This window comes from Notechis scutatus, chromosome 5, assembly GCF_049901735.1.
Source record: "Notechis scutatus isolate UNSWTSFEM ecotype Mainland chromosome 5, rNotScu1.2, whole genome shotgun sequence".
NCBI classification, from domain to species: Eukaryota; Metazoa; Chordata; class Lepidosauria; order Squamata; family Elapidae; genus Notechis; species Notechis scutatus.
Window position 1 is genome coordinate 4,540,367 of NC_142013.1, and position 15,008 is coordinate 4,555,374.

Sequence of the window (15,008 nt, forward strand, 5' to 3'; positions counted from 1 at the left end):
GGGTCAACGCAGGCAGCACCATATCCGGGTGTGCAACAAAAGTACTTCCTAACAGCAAAGCTTCCACCATTCCCCCCCATTTCGCATGTTTTAATATAGGCCTTAATTTTGGGGGGGGGAGGGGCTTAATTTCATTTCATGCCTATAAAACATGCTGGGACTTCCTATTGGGGGAGGCCGTATTGTTGGAGAAACAGGGTAGCATCTCATTTCTTTAAGGTGATGTACATCACTTGAGCTTAAACATACTTGGGACAAACACATGGCTGTCATCCAGCGAAGACTAAAAATAAATAAAAAAAATGTAAAAAAAAAAAGAAGGAAGGAAGAAAAAGAGGAGGAAGGGAAGAGAAGAAAGGAGAGAGAGAGAGAAAGAAAGAAAGAAAGAAAGAAAGAAAGAAAGAAAGAAAGAAAGAAAGAAAGAAAGAAAGAAAGAAAGAAAGAAAGAAAGGAAGGAAGGAAGGAAGGAAGGAAGGAAGGAAGGAAGGAAGGAAGGAAGGAAGGAAGGAAGAAAGAAAGAAAGAAAGAAAGAAAGAAAGAAAGAAAGAAAGAAAGAAAGAAAGAAAGAAAGAAAGAAAGAGGGAGGGAGGAGAAGGAAGGAAAGAGAAAAAAGACAGAAAGAAAGAGAGGAAGAGAAGGAAAGAGAGAGAAAGGAAAAGAAAGAAAGAGGGAGGGAGGAAGAGAGGGGGAGAGAGAAAGAAAGAAAGAAAGAAAGAAAGAAAGAAAGAAAGAAAGAAAGAAAGAAAGAAAGAAAGAAAAGTTGGAGAAAGGGAAGGAAGGTAGGAAAGAGAGCAAGAAAGAACGAGGGAGGGAGGGGAAGGGAGGGAGAAGGAAGGAAGACAGAAAAAAGACAGAAAGACAGAGAGAAAGAAAGAGAGGGAAGAGAAGGAAAAAGACAGAGAGAAAGGAAAAGAAAGAAAGAGGGAGGGAGGGAGGAAGAGAGGGGAGGGAGAAAGAAGAAAGAAAGAAAGAAAGAAAGAAAGAAAGAAAGAAAGAAAGAAAGAAAGAAAGAAAGAAAGAAAGAAAGAAAGAAAAGTTGGAGAAAGGGAAGGAAGATAGGAAAGAGAGCAAGAAAGAACGAGGGAGGGAGGGGAAGGGAGGGAGAAGGAAGGAAGACAGAAAAAAGATAGAAAAAAGGCAGAAAGAAAGAAAGAAAGAAAGAAAGAAAGAAAGAAAGAAAGGAAGGAAGGAAGGAAGGAAGGAAGGAAGGAAGGAAGGAAGGAAGGAAGGAAGGAAGGAAGGAAAGAAAAAAACTCAAAGGGAAGACTAAATGGAGCGCTAGGTCTTTTTCTGCTATTAGATTGTTTCTAGCAATCCTGATTGTTATTTTTTTTTCCCCCAGCACAACAGCCCTGGGAGGTAGGATGGACTGAAATGAGAGAAAGCCATCTCATTGTCAGAGTCGAGTTACTCCCCAGTGGCAGCCCAACACCTTCACCCAGTGTTTTCCAACCTTGGCGATTTTAAGACATGTGGAACTTCCAACTCCCAGAATTCCCCTAGCTAGCAGGGCTGGTTGGGAAATTCTAGGAATTGAACTCCACATGTCTTAAAGATGGCCAAGTTGAGAAATACTGATCTAGGCTCTAACTCTAGAATTTTGAAACTTGACTTTGCTTCCTTTCTCACTTACTCCAAAGCAAGTCAAAAGGGAAGTCCATCTTGAATTTCTTTCTCACCTTTTACCGCTTCCCGGGGGGGTTAAGCTCAAGTTTTTACTACGGATTGCCAATGTTTACCTACCTTCCTACCTAGTTAGGGAGATGGTTTTTTTTTTCCAGATCTTGCAGAGCGACCAAGCCTCCTAAATACAGGTAGTCCTTGACTTACGACCCATAATTTGAGCCCTCGATTTCCACTGCTGAGCAAGTTAAGGGAGGTTTTTGCCCCATTTCACGACCTTAGTTCCTTGCTACCATTGTCAAAGGATCACTGCAGTGGTTAAATTAGCAACACGGTTGTTAAGCGAATCGAGGCTTCCCCGTCAATGTTGCTTGTCAGAGGGTTGCAAAAGGGGACCACGTGACCCGGGGGCACTGCCACAGGTATGTTTCTATGATGGTTGCAGCGTCGCAAGGTCATGTCATCCCCTGATATAGATACACGCCAGTTACCAAGGCAGGGGTGGGATGCAAATATTTTTTACGACCAGTTCTGTGGGCGTGGCTAGGTGGGCGTGGCCATGTGACTGGTAGGCGTGGCTTCTTCTTTTTCTTTCTTTTTGCAGCACTCCCCCCCCGCTCCATTTTTCTGCATCCTGGGCCTCAGGGAAGCCTCCTGGGTGAAGCAATAAGGCAGCATGGGGGAAACAGCTGATCGTCGGAACAGCTGATCGTCGGGAGGAAACAAAATACTAGTTGAGCCGAACCGGTAGCTGTTTTTTTACTACTGGTTCGACTGAACGGTAACAATTTTTTACTACCGGTTCGTGTGAACCGGGTCGAACCGGTATAATATCACCACTGTACCAAGGCTCTGAATATTGATCATGTGACCATATTGGGTTGCAATGGTCGTAAGTGTGAAAAACTTCATAAGTTCTTTTTTTTTCCAGTGCTCTTGTAACTTCAAATGGTCACTAAATGAATGGTTATAAGTCGAGGACTATCTGTAGTGTTTCCGCTTCCCAAAGAACTCCTCTGATGTCTTCTAACAGATGGAAACTATTCAAGGAGAGAAGCAACTTAGAACTAAGGAGAAATTTCCTGACAGTGAAAACAATACGTGAAAGAACTTGCCTGCATAAGTTGTGAATTCTCAAACACTGGAAGTTTTTAAGAAGACGTTGGATAATCATTTGTCTGAAGTGGTATAGGGTTTCCTGCCTGAGCAAGGGGTTGGACTAGAAGACCTCCAAGGTCCCTTCCAACTCTGTTGTTCTATTTCTATTTCTAAACCCTAGGATACTAAGCCTATTTTTGTCTGGCTCCTGTTCTTCCTTCTGCTTCCCAAGGTTATTCTCACAGCCCATTAAACCTGATCTCACCTGCCTGTTTTACCTAATCATTCATCAATTTGCCAACCTTCAGGCCAACTGCAGCAGTAACAGATAATGTACCAATGTAGATAGGAGAACTGCAAAAAAGGAAAACAGCCGAAAAGCCAGACAGACAACAGACAGACAGGACTTAAAACAAGGACACCATGACAGATAGACCTTATATCTATATCTATATCTATATCTATATCTATATCTATATCTAATCTGTCTATCTATCTATCTATCTATCTATCTATCTATCTATCTATCTATCTATCTATCTATCTATCTATCTTATATACCTATTTACCTACCTACCTACCTATATCTCTATATGTCTATCATCTATTTTACCCATCTCTCTCTCTCTCTCTCTCTCTCTCTCTCTCTCTCTCTCTCCATATCTATCTATCATCTATCTATCTATCTATCTATCTATCTATCTATCTATCTATCTATCTATCTATCTATCTATCTATCTATCTATCTATCTATCTATTTCTCTATTTATATCTATCTATCTATCTATCTATCTATCTATCTATCTATCTATCTATCTATCTATCTCCAGGGTTAGTGGAGCTATGGCCCTTAACATTTGGAGAAATCTACCTGTAACTTTAAGAAGCCGATTAGATTTTCTGTACCATACAGAACATCAGGAATCTGATAGGAAGTTTGCAAGACTATCAGATGATAATCGTTTATTTATCATATTTGTTTACTGTTCATCTTGCCTCAAGGCTACTCTGAGCAGCTTGCAACACTAATATAAAACCACATAACAACATAAATATCTATAAATAGAGGATGATAGTGATAATGATAGATCCAGAGATAGATAAACAGATAAACAGATAATCAGAATTGGAAGGGACAATGGTCATCTAGTCCAACCCCCCCCCCGCCCCCGCCCAAGTGGGAGACCCTACACCATTTCTGGCAAATGGCAGTCCAATCTCTTCTTGAAAGTCTCAAGTGATGATGCGATAATAGATAGATAGATAGATAGATAGATAGATAGATAGATAGATAGATAGATAGATAGATAGATAGATAGATAGATAGATAAAGTGTAGATGGATGAATGGATGGATGGAAGGGTGGGTGAAGTGGAGAGAGGGGGAGGGGAGAGAAAGAGATGGGTGGGATGACCCAATGATTAAAGACACTGAGCTTGTCAGTTGGAAAGCTGATACCCCAGGTTCGAGACCCACGCTCCATGCGATGGGTTGAGCTCCTACCCACCTAGCAGCTGGAAAGCATGCAAAAGGCAAGTAGATAAATAGGTACCACTTTGGTGGGAAGGTCACAGCATTGTGTGTGCTTCGGTGTATAGCCATGCTTGGCCACATGGCCACTGAAATGATCTTCAGACAATGCTCTCCTGGGGATTGGCCCAAAATCACCCAACCAGCTTTCATGCCTAAGGCAGGACTAGAACTCACCGTCTCCTGGTGATTGGCCCAAGTCACCCAGCTGGCTATCATACCCAAGGCAAGACTAGAATTCACTGCCTCCCACTTTCTAGCCTGGTGCTTTAACCACTGCACCAAACTGGCTCAAACACCAAACATCTCCGCAGGTTAATTCAACTAACAACGAATCAATGTTTGAACGGAGGAGTCTGCAGGAAGAGTGTTGCTACAAAGAAAGTGTGATGACCCAAAGGGGCGTGGCACAAAGGCAACACAGTCAGATAAGCAATAAGAGACCTTTTATCATCTCCAACTTTGCCCTCAATGTCCAGGTTACCTTCTGGGCTGGAGAAAAACTCTCCCAGGAACAGCCTTTGACTGCAGAAAATTCAGTCCAAAACATGAGCAACACAAACTTAACTTAAAGTCCAAACTGCAGTAATTCGTTTGGCAGGGCAAACAAAAATCTCAGGCTTGAAGACACGGCAAAACTCACACAGTTGGGAAGATGCCAGGAACACAGATAAGCCATGACAACACAGGATAAAGTCACTTTGCTCCCAGCTGCCTGCCGCACGCAGCCTGCCTTTCTTATCAACTGTCTTCCCAGGTGTGGCTAATGAAGGGAATCAGGGCCCTTTCTTCCCCCATAAGCTATGCAACCCACGTTGCTCTCTTCTCCGTTCCTCCCTGCGCGTCCTAAGATGAAGAGGGGGGTGGGCCAGGGTCTTCCTCTGAACTCCCTCTCTCTTGTTCTACCTCTCCCCTGCTCTGCCCAGCTGGACTTTGCCCTTCCCCAGTTTCCTCCACAGCCAACGGAGCCACACTCCCACTCCCTGTCAGCTGTCTGGCTTCCTCCTCGGATTCAGAGTCCTACGGGGGCATAACAGAAAGAATCACATACCACACTACAGCCAGTCCTCATTCATTTAGTGACCGTTCAAAGTTACAACGTCACTGAAAAAAAATGGTTTATGACCGTTTTTCACACTTACGACCATTGCAGTTACCTCCATGATCACGTCATCAAAATTCAGACGCTTGGCAACCGATTCGTATTTATGATGGATACAGCGTGCCTGGGTCACGTGATCCCCTTTTGCGACCTCCTCACCATGGGGAAACCAGAGTCACTTAACAACCGTGTAACTAACTTAACAGCTGCCAAGTGATTCACTTAGCGCTTAAGGTCACAAAACAGGGCAAAATTCTTTTAACCAACGTTTCCGTTAGCAACCGACATTTGAGGCTCAATTACGGTCGTAAGTCGAGGACTGCCTGTATTTTGGCAGCTGGATGCTCAAAGGTCCTGCCAGATCAGGCTCTTCTCGTGTGCTGAGCCCCCACAATGTTCCAGCTTGTGGATTTTGGCAGGTGGATCATCGCTCTGACCTTGCTGGCGTTGCCCGCATTCATTCCCCAAATAGCTGAGGGATTACAGGTTAAATTTAACAGAGTTTAGAGAATCTAAAGTTCACCTTTCTCCACAAAACAACCAACAGATCACAAAGATCGGACTGGAAGACTGGCCCTCGGGTTGTCCCAGGAGTGGAAATGATCCCTTTCCTTGAGGCTTCCTAGCAGAAACAGATTCAGAGGTAGACTGCCTTAACGCGTGGAAGCTCCACTATGGCAGTCTTGCCATCATCCTGCAAGAGAGTACTGTGTCCGGAATTGGCACCTAGCGATACCTGACCTGTTTTTCAAACTTGGTTGCGATCAAAAGAAGCGAAGTGCCTAAAATGTTTTGTGACGACTGGATAAGATGACAGTTAAACCTCCCTGTGGGCTGAGTACACAGAACACCTTTAAAGGCCAGTTTAAGCCCCATTTCTAAGTTCCAAAACGTACAAAGCCCCCCCAAAACTAACCAGCATTCAAAACTCACCATGGTTAGCATTTAATGTGGGCATGCTTGAGTCCTGTGTGAGCATGAGCTTCGCTCCTAAATCAAGGTTTTTCAACCTTGGCCACAATTGAAGATGGGTGGATTTCAACTCCCAGAATTCCCCAGCCAGGAATATCGAAAAATATTGTCCTAAAGCAATAAATACCACCTGACCACGTATTACAGCATTACCTAACCCCAGATAGGCAGCGCCTCAAACCAGCCTCAAACCAGGATTAAGATGAAATAGGCAAACATGTGGATCGGATCACAAACAGTCTCAACGATTCCGCTAAACCAAAAATTACTTTTTTTAAATAAGCACACAAACTCCCCAAAGCAGTGCATTTAATCAGCCCTGGTTTTCCAATTGCTGGTATCCATTTATTTATTTATTTTTAATCGTTGCTAAAGAAAATGCTACCAAAGGTTCAGCATTCCTACATTTTTCTTCCCCCAGTTAGCAGGATTTTAATCTTTTGCCCTCTTCCCGAATTGTTAAATATGGAGGAGGGTTTCCCACAAATCATAGAAATTATAATTATTATGGGGGAGTGGCACAGTCAGCCAGACATTTAGCAGGATTTAGCATTTTTAGGCGCTTCTAAAGTCCTTTCCAAGGATCAGGGAGAGGCAGATCGAACATAGAATAGGACTGGAAGGGACTTTGGAGGTCTTCTAGTCCAACCCCGTCCATGGCAGGAGAGCCTATACCAGTGGTGGCTAACCTTTTGGGGCTCCTGTGCCAAAAATTGTGTGCACGCTTGCACTCGTGTGCTCACGTGCCAGCACCCAAAAGGCAGTGTTCACGGCCCCCTCACGCCCCAAGCATGCGCGCCCAATTCCCCACCGCCGCCCTTACCTACACTGTACCTCCCAGCTGATTTGAGGCCCATTTGAGGCCTTTTTGGGGCCTGCCAGAGGCTTGAGGGAAGCCTCTGCAGGCTTTGCAGGCCAAAAAATGGGTCCATTTTGTCACTTCCGGTATTTCCGGAAATACAGGAAGTGAAGAAACGGGCCTATTTTTCAGCCTGCAGAGGCTTCCCTTGAGCCTCTGACAGGCCGAAAAAGGCCCGAAAATCAGCTGGTTGATGTACTGGTATATGAATATATATATATATACCGTGTTTCTCCAACAATACGGCCTCCACCAATAGCCCAGCATGTTTTATTGGCATAAAATCAAATTAAGCCCCTCCACCCAAATTAAGGCGTATATTAAACATGTGAAATGGGGGGGAATGGCGGGGGGGGGCTTGCCGTTAGGAAGTACTTTTGTTGCATACCCGGATATGGTGCTGCCTGCGTTGGTGGGGCACTTCGTATCGGGAGGCCTTCTGCCACCGTTGCTTTCCCTTCTCCCTTGCTGCCGCAGCGTTTAGAGCAATTTATATATATATATATAAATTGTATTATTGTATATAAAATTGTATTATTGTAATATACATCATATTATATCTCATATCTTTATTTCATATCTTCATCTTATATATTCTATATTGTAGATCTTATATCATATATTTATCATATCATACTGTATATTATATTATATATTACCTTATATCTGTATCTTATATCTTCATCTTGTATCTATATCTTATATATCTTATACTGTATATCTTATATCACATATCATACCTTTTATTATTGTATTTTTATATCTTCATCTTATTGTATGATATATCATACTGTACATCTTATATTGTATATCATATTATATTGTATCATACATTATACCTTATGTTATATCTTTACCTTATATCTTCATCTTATATGTATTGTATGTTATATCATACATCATATATTACACCTTACATCTTATCTATCTTTATCTTCATCTTATTATGTATCTTATACTGCATGTCTTATACTGTATATCATATTCTATATTATATGACACTTTATATTATTTTATACCTTTGTCTTGCATCTTTATATCTTATGCATCTTATGCTGCATATCTTCTATCTCTTACACCATATTATATCAGGAGATCCTATATAAGGTCATTATTATGATCAACATCATTATTATCATTATTACTCATTAAACATGAAACTCGAGTCAACTGAACATTTAAAAATGTATCACCAATCTTATTAACTAGCACTGATGATTGATACGGGTTGCTTCCAGCATCCTAGGTATTGACTAAGTATTTTCTTAAAAATTATTATTATTATTATTATTATTATTATTATTATTATTATTATTATTATTATTATTATTATTATTAAGTGCACCAACATGCCTACCATCCCTGCCTTAGTGTTCCCTTTTATTCGTATCCATTTCATGTATTAATAAAGAATAGAATAGAATAGAATAGAATAGAATAGAATAGAATAGAATAGAATAGAATAGAATAGAATATATGGAAGAGAAGAGAAGAGAAGAGAAGAGAAGAGAAGAGAAAATATGGAATAGGATAGGATAGGATAGGATAGAATAGAATAGAATAGAATAGAATAGAATAGATAATTCTTTATTGACCATTCTTTATTAGTCTGATTGGACACATTAGGAATTTGTCTTGGTGCATAATCATGCTTATACTTATATATATTATCAAATGCATGCTTGACAAATAAATAAATAAATAAATAAAAATAAAATGAAATGAAATAAAAATTATCATTATTATTTCCAGCCACTGCCACCCAGGGATTTCTAACGCTTTCAGCCTTAGCTCAGGATCTCAAACAGAGGAAAGCCAGGATGGATCAGAAAGGCTGCTACCACCATCACCCCCCTCAATCCCCGGGAGGGTCTTTCTTTACCCCCATCGCGGGGGAGCGATCCTTCGGCTCTTCTCCCTTTGCAATCTTGACGAGCGCCGGCTCGCCAAGAAAAGGAGCTGCGCGGCGGGTGCAAAAGACGCGCAAAGCCGGAGATGCGCGGCATCCTCGCCTCCCCCCCAGCCGGCTTCCCGGAGCCTACCTCGCAGGACCCCCGCGTAGGCAGCGATGAGCGTCTTCATGGCTCCGTCAGCGCCCATCCATGCCCGGGCGGGGAGGGAGGGAGGGACGCGGGGCTGCCGGGGCGAGGGTCCGGCGGCTCAGGCAGCCCAGCGCCCGCCGCGAAGCCCTTTATAGCACCTGCCCGGGGAGGAGCCGGCGCGGAGGCGGCGGAGGAGGAGGAGGTGGCGGAGGGGCGGGCCGAGCCGTGGCCGTTGCGCGGCGCCCGGGGATTGTGATGCTGCGCGACCTCCGGCGGACCCCGGCCCTGGCCAGGGTTCCCCCGCCCCCCCCCGCCTCTGACTGACGGGTTGGAGACGGGCGCTCGGACGAGGAGACGGCCCAGGGGTAGCCAGAATAAGGGGGATACCCAGGAAGTGGGGGACACATTGGAGGGACACCCAGAAGAGAGGGAGACCCAGGCCCAGGGGGAGCCAGAATAAGGGGATACCCAGGAAGTGGGGGACACATTGGAGGGACACCCAGAAGAGAGGGAGACCCAGGCCCAGGGGTAGCCAGAATAAGGGGGATACCCAGGAAGTGGGGGACACATTTGAGGGACGCCCAGAAGAGAGGGAGACCCAGGCCCAGGGGTAGCCAGAATAAGGGGGATACACAGGAAGTGGGGGACACATTGGAGGGACACCCAGAAGAGAGGGAGACCCAGGCCCAGGGGTAGCCAGAATAAGGGGGATACCCTGGAAGTGGGGGACACATTGGAGGGACACCCAGAAGAGAGGGAGACCCAGGCCCAGGGGGAGCCAGAATAAGGGGGATACCCAGGAAGTGGGGGACACATTGGAGGGACACCCAGAGAGAGAGGGAGACCCAGGCCCAGGGGGAGCCAGAATAAGGGGGATACACAGGAAGTGGGGGACACATTTGAGGGGCACCCAGAAGAGAGGGAGACCCAGGCCCAGGGGGAGCCAGAATAAGGGGGATACCCAGGAAGTGGGGGACACATTTGAGGGACACCCAGAAGAGAGGGAGACCCTGGCCCAGGGGGAGCCAGAATAAGGGGGATACCCAGGAAGTGGGGGACACATTGGAGGGACACCCAGAAGAGAGGGAGACCCAGGCCCAGGGGGAGCCAGAATAAGGGGGATACACAGGAAGTGGGGGACACATTTGAGGGGCACCCAGAAGAGAGGTAGACCCAGGCCCAGGGGGAGCCAGAATAAGGGGGATACACAGGAAGTGGGGGACACATTTGAGGGACACCCAGAAGAGAGGGAGACCCAGGCCCAGGGGGAGCCAGAATAAGGGGGATACCCAGGAAGTGGGGGACACATTTGAGGGACACCCAGAAGAGAGGAGACCCAGGCCCAGGGGGAGCCAGAATAAGGGGGATACCCAGGAAGTGGGGGCACATTGGAGGGACACGCAGAAGAGAGGGGAGACCCAGGCCCAGGGGGAGCCAGAATAAGGGGGATACACAGGAAGTGGGGGACACATTTGAGGGACACCCAGGAGAGAGGGAGACCCAGGCCCAGGGGAGCCAGAATAAGGGGGATACACAGGAAGTGGGGGACACATTTGAGGGACACCCAGAAGAGAGGGAGACCCAGGCCCAGGGGGAGCCAGAATAAGGGGGATACCCAGGAAGTGGGGGACACATTGGAAGGACACCCAGAAGAGAGGGAGACCAAGGCCCAGGGGTAGCCAGAATAAGGGGGATACCCAGGAAGTGGGGGACACATTGGAGGGACACCCAGAAGAGAGGGAGACCCAGGCCCAGGGGGAGCCAGAATAAGGGGGATACCCAGGAAGTGGGGGACACATTGGAGGGACACCCAGAAGAGAGGGAGACCCAGGCCCAGGGGGAGCCAGAATAAGGGGGATACCCAGGAAGTGGGGAACACATCTGAGGGGCACCCAGAAGAGAGGGGACGGCCAGAAAATGGGGGACAACCAGGACCAAGGACATCCTGGGGGGGTGTCACTCAGGAAGAGACGGACACCCAGGGCAACCCTGGGATCATCAAGCTGTGTGCGGATGGCTCGGTTCCCACGGGTTGCCAAAGCCAGGCAGTTGTGATGAATCCACCTGGGTCAAAGGGAAGTTCTGAGCTGATCCAGAAGAACCTCAAAAGGTGCTGAGGCTGGACCCAGACTGAGGGCTGGCAAGGCCAACATCCTGGCTCAGGTGGGAGGGGAGGCACGGGGCCTTTGGAAAGAGAGCTGGTTAGCAGCTTCCCACAAGATCGTTAGACATTGCATTGTCCAACTATGTAACATCATTCGTGTCACAGAGTGTGGGGTTTGTTCCCTGTATATATACGGATATTTATATGTCTTGTCTATAAACAGAGAGCAAACCCCACTCCCTTCTAGCACGGACGATGTTCAGAGAACACCAAGAACACCACAGTCGTCGTCCTCTTCTTCCTCTTCCTCTTCTTCTCTTCCTCCTCCTCTTCTCCTCCTCCTTCTCCTCCTTCCTCCTCCTCCTCCAACCAACCCTCACTCGCTACTAGCATTGATGATGTTCCCTACCTGGGTAATGAAACGTCTGCCCAAAAGAAACTCAGTTCAGGGTGCACCAAGGACCCTCCCCAGTCGTCCTCATCCTCCTCCTCTCCCTCTCTTGAAGCTCCACTCCTCACTAGCACCTATGATGTTACCTGGTTTGATAAGGAAAACGCCTGCAAGAAAACATGGCTCCCCAAACTACAATTTAGAGGAGATCACAAATTAGGTGCTTGCTACTTTATTTTATTTTTTGAGAAAAGTCAGTGCAAGTTGTCCTTTGCCCTCCATCATTTGGAAACATGACCATAGTTTATTTTATATTTTTTTAAGAGGGGGGAAGGAACGAAAGAGCTTTTGGCAAGGTATCTGGCACAAACCAGGATGATGATGAAAAAATGATGAAATATAATGTCATGTCACGAAATCTAGAATTTGCAACATTGGGTCTAAGGACATAAGTGACAGGTTTGCGTGTTTGATATCCTGAGGCATGGAAGGGGGATACACACACACAAACACACAAACACACACACACACACATGCACAGGTAAAATTTGTGGCTCTTGGTAATGCAAAATGCACCGGGGGTGGGGGGGGATATTTGGAAATGGGAAGAGAGAGAAAACAGGAGGGAAAGAAAACGGAATTAAAAATGATAAAATTCGACAAAAATTAAGAGCCACTTCGGTGTAGTAGTTAAGATACTCAGATAGATTAACTTTATTGTCACTTTGAACGTACACTAATTCAGTGGTCCGCAAGAAAGTTTTGGTGGTCCGCAGAGAAATGTCCCCTCCAAATCAATCCAGGCAGCGCGGGAACACAAGGCTTGGGTTCCTTGCATTACAAACAACACGAGATAGTGAGGAGAGGGGGGGAAAGAGTGGAGGGGGAGAACTTGCCCCACTCAGCCCACACACCTTGCCTGGCCACCCAGCTGCTTCTTTCCGCTTCTTCTGCTTTTGGCTGCACACAAGGAAAGCAGCAAAAGTCTTTCTTCCCCCAAACTCCGCCAGAAATGAGTCTTTGGGACCCTGCAAGGCCTCCTGCTCCAAGAGGCTGCGACGGTGCGACAAATCTCACAAAGACTCATTTCTGGCAGAGTTTGGGGGAGAGAAAGAAAGACTTCTGCTGCTTCTGCTGCTTTCCTTGCATGAAGCCAAAAGTCTCTCTCTCTCTGTCCCTCTGAGAACGGAGCTGGAGACGGTATCCTGCAATCCCAAATAAAGAATGATTGATTGCAAGGAAAACGGGGTGTGGCATTTTCCTGCAGATTTTGTGGGGGATTTTCCCAGGATCTCTGGTCCACGGGATTGAAAATTATGAGTTTGGTGGTCCCTGAGGTCCAAAAGGGTGGTGAGCGTTGCATTAATTGGCATGCACTGAAATGAAATTTTAATTCATACAGCTCTCAATGGGCCGCCACCTCCAATATACACTGTTTCTGAAGTTTGGAAACCATTTTGAAGGTTTTTGGGCTTGAGTGCGTGGCTGGCAAAGAGCCTTCAGGGCAAGGTATTTTCCACCTCTTTTCGTTGTGGGGCAATTGTGGCTACTTCCCAGTTGTCTTGTGTTGTGGGTCCCTCCAGGATCCCTGCCACTGAGACTTCGGGTAAAAGAGCGATTTTAAAACGGGTTACGTGCAGTATGTCATCATGCTGGGTGGGTGCTGGGAGTGAAATCAGCTTAGGTGGCCGGCTGGACAGGAGGGGGCGAGGTCTACGACACCCTGCAAGGGCCAAAGACTGAAAGGTCAGCTCAGGATAGGAAGAGAGGATAGGTCTTTGCTGCAAGGAACTTAACATTCACATGGCAGGAATGATTTAGGGAAGGGAAGGAAGAAGGGAAAGGGAAAGAAGAGGGAAGGAAAGGAAGAAGAGAAGGGAAAAGGGAAAGGAAAGGAAGGGGAAGAGGGAAGGAAGAAGGGAAAGAAGGAAAGGAAGAAGGGAAGGAGAAGGAAAAGAAGGGAAGGGAAGGGAAGGAAGAAGGGAAAGGAAAAGAAGAGGGAAGGAAAGGAAGAAGAGAAGGGAAAAGGGAAAGGAAGGGAAGGAGAAGAGGGAAGGGAAGGAAGAAGGGAAAGAAGGAAAGGAAGAAGGGAAGGGAAGGAAAAGAAGAGGGGAAGGGAAGGAAGAAGGGAAAGGAAAAGAAGAGGGAAGGAAAGGAAGAAGGGAAAGAAGGAAAGGAAGAAGGGAAGGGGAAGGAAAAGAGGGGAAGGGAAGGAAGAAGGGAAAGGAAAAGAAGAGGGAAGGAAAGGAAGAAGGGAAAGAAGGAAAGGAAGAAGGAAGGGGAAGGAAAAGAGGGGAAGGGAAGGAAGAAGGAAAGGAAAAGAAGATGGAAGGGAAGGAAGAAAGGAAAGAAGGAAAGGAAGAAGGGAAGGGGAAGGAAAAGAAGAGGGGAAGGGAAGGAAGAAGGGAAAGGAAAAGAAGAGGGAAGGAAAGGAAGAAGAGAAGGGAAAAGGGAAAGGAAGGGAAGGGGAAGAGGGAAGGGAAGGAAGAAGGGAAAGAAGGAAAGGAAGAAGGGAAGGGGAAGGAAAAGAAGAGGGGAAGGGAAGGAAGAAGGAAAAGGAAAAGAAGAGGGACGGAAAGAAAGAAGGGAGGGGGAAAGGGACAGGAAAGGAAGGGAAGGGAAGGAAGAAGGGAAAGAAGGAAAGGAAGAAGGGAAGGGGAAGGGAAGGAAGAACGGAAAGGAAAGAAGGAATGAAGGGAAAGGAAAAGAAGAAGGGAATCCTACCTTACGATGAACGGTTGCAGGAACTGGGCCTGGCTAGTCTAGGGAAGAGAAGGACCAGGGGAGACAGGAGAGCAGTCTTCCAATATTTGAGGGGCTGCCCCAGAGAAGAGGGGGTCAAGCTATTTTCCAAAGCACCCGAAGGCCAGACAAGGAATCATGGATAGAAACTGATCAAGGAGAGATTGAACCTGGAAATAAGGAGAAACTTTCTGACAGGGAGAACAATCAACCGATGGAACAGAAGTTGCCTTCGGAAGTAGTGGGAGTTTCATCACTGGGGCATTAAAGAAGAGACTGGACTGCCATCTGTCAGAAATGGTGTAGGGTCTCCCGCTTGGGCGGGGGTTGAACTAGATGACCTGCAAGGTCCCTTCCAACTCTGTTCATCTGTAAGTCACGGGAGCTCACTCCGTTACACGGCGCTAGGGATTCAAACCACCAAACCTCCGACCTTTCTCCAGAGACCCAAGTCTTAGAAGTTGACAAGTTTGGAGACCTCCACTCTAAAACGATTGCACAGACAGCAGTGTAGGACGAAGGCCATAGCAAAACCACAACCAGAG

The 15,008-nt window shown here is 46.4% G+C and overlaps 1 protein-coding gene across 1 annotated transcript in view; it reads right to left on the reverse strand.

The window, feature by feature from the left end:
- The window catches only part of DGAT2 (diacylglycerol O-acyltransferase 2), a 50,470-nt gene extending 41,125 nt beyond the window's left edge, over positions 1-9,345 (reverse strand). The window contains 1 exon segment of the mRNA XM_087966016.1: positions 9,227-9,345. Coding sequence (XP_087822142.1) covers positions 9,227-9,284 — 58 coding nt within the window. The 5' untranslated portion in view covers positions 9,285-9,345.
- Positions 9,346-15,008: the final 5,663 nt, after the last annotated feature.